This window comes from Rhizophagus irregularis, chromosome 1, assembly GCF_026210795.1.
Source record: "Rhizophagus irregularis chromosome 1, complete sequence".
NCBI classification, from domain to species: Eukaryota; Fungi; Glomeromycota; class Glomeromycetes; order Glomerales; family Glomeraceae; genus Rhizophagus; species Rhizophagus irregularis.
In genome coordinates this window covers 5001873-5010199 of record NC_089429.1, presented here as the reverse complement: position 1 = coordinate 5010199, position 8327 = coordinate 5001873, and the positions used below count along the sequence as shown (strand labels likewise).

General features: G+C 27.0%; 2 protein-coding genes across 2 annotated transcripts; both read right to left on the bottom strand.

Moving 5' to 3' along the window:
• Positions 1–687: 687 nt before the first annotated feature.
• On the bottom strand, positions 688–1541 carry OCT59_001031 (uncharacterized protein; the record flags this gene model as incomplete). Its single annotated transcript, XM_066139270.1, has 4 exons — positions 688–742; positions 871–1006; positions 1076–1406; positions 1539–1541. The coding sequence occupies 4 exons, from the start codon at positions 1539–1541 to the stop codon at positions 688–690; spliced, it is 525 nt and encodes a 174-aa protein (XP_065988690.1).
• A 3192-nt stretch (positions 1542–4733) lies between these two features.
• On the bottom strand, positions 4734–6401 carry OCT59_001030 (uncharacterized protein; the record flags this gene model as incomplete). Its single annotated transcript, XM_066139269.1, has 5 exons — positions 4734–4768; positions 4837–4902; positions 5046–5219; positions 5499–5853; positions 5931–6401. 5 exons carry the CDS (start codon positions 6399–6401, stop codon positions 4734–4736), a joined length of 1101 nt encoding a protein of 366 aa, XP_065988689.1.
• Between the last annotated feature and the right edge of the window lie 1926 nt (positions 6402–8327).

The following is an 8327-nucleotide window of genomic DNA, read 5'->3' as shown; positions in this document are numbered from 1 at the left end:
CTGTAATCTGATATACGGATTGCACAATTTAATAAAATACGGATGTCGGATAAATTTATGTGATTTCAATCCGTGACGGATTATTTACGGCAGTTGAATCGTATTTCTAATTAAATTCGTTTATTACAGTAATATCCAAAATAAACAAGACACTTGAAAATTTTTGCCGAGAACTTGTTGGGTATCAGGTTGTCGGGTCCAATCATTTTACATAATAATCACGTGATATTGCCTCTTTATAAAATTGATTGGATGACCAGAAACCCGGCATGCCGACATCTCGGCAACAAAATTTTCAAGTGTCCCGTTTATTTTGGATATTGCTATAATTCACCGGATCCTGTTATAATTTATTTCATTGTAGCTGAACGCCTTGATTAATCCAGCGGATCTTTATTTATATAATAAACAATCGGATATTTAATTTTTCTGTTTCGTTGTAGCTAAATGTTGACCTAGTTTTTGCTATCGTACAAAACGTATCTAAAAAAAATTTGCGAATATTGAGAAAAAGAATAATATAAAGGAAAAAGTTTATGGTAATGAGATTATGAACCCGACCTAGCTCCACATTGATCCATGAATGTATTAATGTCGTTGTTCATTCTTTTTTAATAAAGAAGATATTATGATAAATAAGCGATTCATCTTTTCGATAAAACTTTAAATAACTAACATCGTTCTAATTCATTTTGTTCTTAACATTCCAACAATATTTTCTAAATTCAAAATTCCTAATCTACTGTGTAACAAAAAAATGTCAAATAGAATGGTAAATCATAATAAACAAATACTATATTCAATACATAAATCCTTATTTGTGTTTTAAAATTTTCTTGGTTTAACTTTAACAAATAATTCTTTACAAACTGTAAGTAAAGCAGAATATAATTAAGTGGTGCATTTGGATCAGCCAATTCAATATCATATTTTCTATAAATTAAGGTTAATAAACATTTTAATTCTATCATTGCTAATTTTCTTCCAGGACAGGCTCTAATTCCACCTCCAAAAATTGAGAAAGCATTTTTAACGTGTTGTTTTCAAGAAAATATTTATCACTATCATCAAAAACCATCAGAAACGAATTTTTCAGGATCAGTCCAATAATCTTTTCGTTTCATTATTGAGCAAACATATCCTCCAATCGTATCTTTTTCAACATTTACACGGTCAAGTGAATAATTTACAGGAAAATGACGAGATACTTCCTTAATAACTGCATCGCAATATTGTAATTTATCGATATCATTATGCGTTATGGGTTTTGTAACGTTCTTTTCAAGAACTTCATCAAATTCTTGTCGTAACCGTTGTACCACTTCGGGATGATGTCCGAGATGATATACGATAAATTCGAAACCTAAAATTGTAAATGAATTTTTTGAAATTAAGTGCGTAATATACTAGTATTAATTTTAATATTTTAATGAAGAAATTTTTCACTCACAGTATCAGTTCCTCCGCCTATAGCATCGAGTATATACCCAAAATTTCTTTGTCACTTATCGGTCTTAACAAATCCGCATCAACATCACCATGTTAATATCGCGTGGTGTATTCGTGGTTATAAATGATGTCAACATATCATGGTGAAGAGATTGATTTAATTGTGTATTCTCAATTTCAGTCCTTCTTTCTTTAATAATTTTATATATTTTTTCGTATAGATAATCTCTATTTTTTAATAAACTAATTGCTTTTCAACGAATGAAAGGAACATAATGACGCATAAATCTATTAAAGTAAAAAAAATAAATAGATCCTCTTATTAATGTTTCAAGTGATTGAATAAAATTTTCAGATTCTTTGGTTTTTTCTTTTTCTTTTTCATATAAATCATACTTTCGGGTACGAGGGTATGGTAATAAGAAGCAACAGAATTATTTCTTTTTCCTATCGAAATTTTTAAAATCATATCATTTGAAAATCTATACATTCATTTTATAAGATCCAATTCATAATTTTCTCCAAGTTTATCCAAAAAGATTCCATTTTACTCCATAATTCATTCATCCATTTCAACAGCCTGATAATTAAAACTTGGGGTCATCATAGCTTGAGCGAAAAATTGACGATTATATTTCCAAGATTTTGGATCAATATTATTAATTATTCCTGTGCCATCAATTCCATATTCTTTAACTCCTTTTTGAAACAATGTACTGTATCTTCTAAAAGGATATTTAGTTTTTGAAGGTATATTCATATTTTCAATTAAATCAGTATGACATAAGATGATTGTACGTTGTCCTGTTAAGCTTATTTCAAACATATCTCCATATTTTTTGTGTAATGACGTTATCATTAAATTCATATCCAAATTTTTTGAATATTACCAAGTACCAACTATTGGAAGTGGGAATGGGCCAGGTAAAGGATTTAGACGGAAATAATGATAATAATATCGAGATACATAAAAAATTATGAAAGTTACGAGAAGATAAAAAATATCGGAAACCCCTGATGAAAAAACAATCGTCAATATCATTGTTGAGAAAAAAGAAATCGACGAGAAAAAAAAAATTTGAATATTTATCATTATATTATTGTGTAAATAATTTTAACTAATTATCTGGTTTACACAAATAATAGAGTTTGTCAATGAGGGCTCTTTCTCGGAGAAAATTTTCTGACATAAGTTAAAAAAAAATGGAAGCTTATCATATGAGTAATGAGTTCTTTTATTAAAAAGTGAAGAAATAGATAGGAAGTATAAAGTAAAGAAATAATTACCTTAAGAAACTGGCCACGGCAGGCGCAGCAAAATAACAGCAGATCGGAACGTAAAACGAAACACAGACTCTGGAAATATGATACAAGAAACACGTGACATAATGATATATCGAAGAATTTTTTAATAAGAATCAAGAAAATATTCAATTATCAAATAGTAAGAGCCGAAATGAATCCAGATACATAACTCAAAAGGTTTTTTCTGCTGTGAATAGATACACGATTATATGGTATAAAGGTGAATGGACATTTCCACAATGTTGTTGATGAGATCAATGGCAACTAATAAAAGAAATTAAGAAGATAACATAAAAAAGATGAGGAACGCCATTTAAGAGTTGATTTGATGGAATATATGACGCTAAATACGGGCAAATTCTTCAAGATCGACAAAAACAAATGGCGATCGCTTCAAGGAAAAGCGATAGAAAAATCAATTTAAGTTTAAGAAGAAAAGATGGATGATACTTTGAAAGTGATAAAAATAGATCATTTTTGGATTCCCTAAACAAGTTATCAATGGATGTCATCGTACAAGAAAATGATCGAGTTGGAAAAAACGAGAACGGAAAAGTTAATGATGATGCGGAAGGTGAGAAGTAGTATAAATGTATAATAATAGTGATATATCGACGCTCGTTATCCGCCAATATCGTGAGATAATACCATACCTACGGCTATAAATATACGTGAATGAGAACTTGAGTCGTCAAAAAGAAATCACAAGTTCCAAGATGTATTCGGAGGAAGTTATAAAAGTACGAAAAGAAGAAAAACAATGAACTTATCAAATCAAATACTTAAATCAATAAATAGATGGGAAATAGAAAATTACAAACCATCGAAAAATTTAAAAAGTCAAAAATATAAGAAATTAACATGTAGAGTTTTACATTCTTTATTAAATTTTTATATTTCGTATACCTGTATTTAGTTTTTTTTTTTAGTGGACCATTTGTTGTTATGTACGATCTTTGTAATCCTTTGCTGCTGTATTTGTATAGGACACATGAACCTCAACTTAGTTAAAGTATTTGTAAAGGTGAATGTCCTGACATCGTTGAAAATACTCCATAATATTATGTAGATTTGATGAAAAAGTACTGGAATGAAGATCGGCCATCTTCTAAAGAAGTTTTAAAAATAGAAGAAATGCGTGTTACCAGTTACCAAAAAAAATACATCTATCAATGAAACCTTATGTAACATGACTAGTGGATGAACTATTTATCAATTCGTATTATAATAAAATCACGTTAAAGTCGTGGCATTTAGTCATCATACTATCATACATTGAGAGTAAACGACTTAAAAATTGGATGTGATCATCAACCAGTCATCGATCATAGTATGGAAATTGTGCTATTAATTTATTAACATCTTCTAGATTAGCCATGTTTGGTGGATTATTTTGTAAGTTTAAAATAATTTATCGCGAATTTATTTCTTGAGTCTTCCATTTATATCGGTTAAATGCACAGGCCTGGTTAAATTCTGCCAAGTCAACCTCAGCTTTATGCCTCAGAATTATTATCTGAAGAGCACATTTTTCTTTCATTAATCTTTTGGCCTAAGCCACCATACCCGTCGCTCCTTGTGTTAGCATCTGAGTTCTTATTCTCAGGAACTTTAGGAAACAGTAGTGAGAAAGTAAGTATCAAAAATTTTTTAAATTAATAAGAATAAGCTAAATTCAGTAAAATATATAATACTTCTGTGCTTTAAGAATTTAATTTAATGAATTAACGTATTAAAGACATCATATTCAATTGATTCTCGAATATTAATTAACGAAAACGAAAACTTATTTAAAATCGAATTTTCATCAGTGCTTCAGATATTTCATATTGTGTTGATAGGAAATATATCATTTATTAGTACAATATTTGGTGTATTATTATATGAAAGTAACTCCAAATGCTTTGTTGGTACATCATAAATATCAAAGTTACATAAAACCGATCATAATACTTTGAAATACTAATAAACGTAATTTATCAAATATCAAAATTAATTTCCTCGCTCATATAATCTATATTTTAAAACAAAACGTAATTAATTAAAAAAAATATTATTGTGTTAAATGCAATTGATACTTACCACTATCGCTATTACCATATTTGCTAAGGTTAATATTATTGTCAACAAGTTCATTTGTCAAACAATCTAGAAGAGGCAAATTTTTTTAAATTATGATTAACTAATTTAGATGGGATATAAAGAATATTTCTTTCTTCGAGTTTTTAAACTTCTGGTAGATTCTGCAGATTTTATCATAACGCTCAGAGGTCTGCTTTTATATATGGCACCTGGGTTATTTATTTTTATAGGCCCAATATCTGCTGAATTTATATTTCCATTTGGATTAATACTTCCATAATATGAACCATATAAATAAAACGGCTCATCATTCCAAATACTTGAAATGTTTGTTTCTAATTCAGTTGCTGTTGGTCTCTTATTCGGATTAGAATGCCAACATTCTTTCATTAATTCAATATATACTTTAGATGCATTTTCTACAATTGGAGGACGAATTCCATCACATATTTTAATAATAAGATCTGTATCATGACTTTTATCCCAAAAAGGTTTTCTACCTGTCATTAGTTCCCACATAATCATACCAAAACTATATATATCTGAAGCTTTAGTATATTTTTGTCCTCTAAAGACCTCTGGTGCAACATATGGAATAACACCATAAATCTCATTATTATCATTTAATGATTCAATCGCTGATTTGCTTAATCCCAAATCACCTGTTATTGCTGCTGTTATTGATGGATAGAAATTATGGATTAAAATATTTCCACTATGATAATCTTTGTGAATAATATTTGCATCATGTATGTTTTTAAGTCCAGATATTATATCTTGCAAAATTTGTATCTTTTCATACCAATTCATATTAAAAAAATTATTTGCTATATAATATGTTAAATTTCCTAGTTCATAATATTCGGTAATTATCATGAAATTTTTGGTAAGAGGATTTTGAGTAATACCATAATAAGTGTTGATATTATTAAAATTACTTGTATTTGTACTGTTACAAACTCTTTTCACATATTCATCAGGTTGCCAATTTAAAGTAAAATTATAATATATCTTGAGCTATGATAATTATAAATTTAATTAATAAATTTACATTAAAATTAATAATAATTTAAATTGACATTGGAATACTGTACCTCATTTAGCTCCTTAGAATTTATGTTCTCAGAATTATTAAGTTCCTTAAGTGCAACTGTTACTTCACCATAACGATTATACTTTTGTTTTTTTTCATTCCAATCGACTATTGGACCATCAATCCAAGTAGCCTTATAAATTTTACTAAATCCCCCTTCAGCGTTAAATTCTACATTTTTGAATCTGTCATAAAGAACAAATTCCATTTTCCCTTCTCTTTTATCACTATTATTAGTTAATGTGTACCTTACAAAATTATCAATAACATCATTTCCACTTAGTGGTATCGTTCTTGCCTTATAACATGGGTAACAAATTTGATCAGTTTTATAGAAAATTTCTCTTATTTGATTGCATTCATTACATATCCTAAATATTGTTTCAGGTGTAGTTCGTGTTGAATGACTTAAAGGTATATTATTAGATAATAAAAAGTCAATTTTTAGTTTATAGTTATTTTGTTGGTCCATAATTTCATAATTTTTTATTTTAGAACAATCCAATTATAAAGTCAAATAAAAATAATATCTTAAATTCCGTATTTAAAGTACAAGGTAAAAAGAATTTTTTTAATTTTTTTAAAAAAAATACTCGTTTCAAAGGACACTAGTAATACGTTATATTACATGTGCCAATATATTTTGTTACTACTTAGCAAAGTAACCTAAAGTACTACCTATCACTACATTTTGTCTTACATTTACTTATATTTGTGACACAGTTTCAGTAATAAGCTTATTTTGTCATATTTTCAAAAAATGGTTGTACGAAATTTTTTAATAGCACAGTATATAATAATACATATATATAATTTGCTAGTACAATTGTGCTACCATAACCTTTTATTATTTATATGGTATCAATAATCGTGTCACGAATTTCAGTTCAAAGATAATTCCTAATTTTTTTTTTCATTATGACAATTTTATAATTTTTGTTTAAAATGTCTTATTAACCAAATCATTTAAGAAAATCTTTTGTGTGAAATGAGTAATTACAATGTACAGTAGATGTATTTTTACCATATTTCTTAATATCATTTACATAAATTTTTTTAATGAATCGCATAACCAGAATATAATAATTAATATTTAATATGGAAAATAGAGATAGGACTGATTTAAACGTTTCACACGAGGATAAATCAATTATTTCTAATTTTCAAATTTTATTTAAATTTGTTAATGATAATAATTTTGAAATAGTTAGGGAGAGATAAAGAAAACTATAATTCTGCAATCAATTCTTTTCATGAAGGTTTAACTGTTCGACAAAAGAAACTTTATGATGATACGGTAACAACTTTGAAGAATAAATCAGATGAAGATCCTTATTTAAGATTCCATAGTGAATCAGATATAGATCTTATATTAGGCAATAAATAGTGCAAGGTACTATATTATTATGTATTATCAGATTAGAATTTATATATAGAATATTTTTCCACTTCCTTTGTCTTACAAATTTTTATTTTTGAAATGTCATACATATAAATATATACTTATTTTTTTATAGAGTATAGTGAATAAATTTTATATTTTTAATAAAAAAATTACTATGGACTGTTATGACAGCATTAGCTAATAGTTCTTATAGTACTGGTAAACCTTCGATATCGTATATAATTGCTTTTGCAATCGGGTCATCATCCTTCTCTCGAGAAAATTTTTCATTCTTTTTCTTTTCATCAAATATTATTTCGTGCTTTTTTATTTTACCTCCAAGCTTAAATTTGATATCTAAAGAGCTTTTAGGAAGTATGTAACCATTATTTTGCAATGCATAATATGAAGATGCCAATACCGATGGTACAATACGATGATTATTCGAACCTATACTATATTTATTTAATGTAGTAACTACAGTATTAAAGAATTGGCGTGTATCAAGTCTTAAAGAAGCTCATTAATTGTTGTTGTCATTTCATCAGGTTTATCATTAATTGTTACAAAAAATTTTTCGGGAGAGCGGTGTTAAAGTCAATTTTGTCTCAGTCATTCATGATTTATTTAAATATTACTATAACTTTTATTGAATTGTCGTATTAATGTATTATATTAATTGTACAAATAAAAAAATAAATTACAAAGTATGCATTGTTTTAATAATAATATAAATTTTATATACTGGAAAAATAATGATTAACCTAATGATTTTTTAATAAATTAAGAATTAAATAACAATTTTTTTATCGATTAGATTTGTTCTTTATGTATTTTAAAATTATGTCGTTTTAAATTATTAAAAAATTTATTATATTGACAAATTAATGCGTGCTTGAGTTTATTTCATTTACTTTTTGTTTATATGGTTTATTCTCTTTTGATATATTTCTATTATTTTTGAAATTTCACGTGATGAACAATTTTATTATTCATCCTCACAGTTTTAAATTT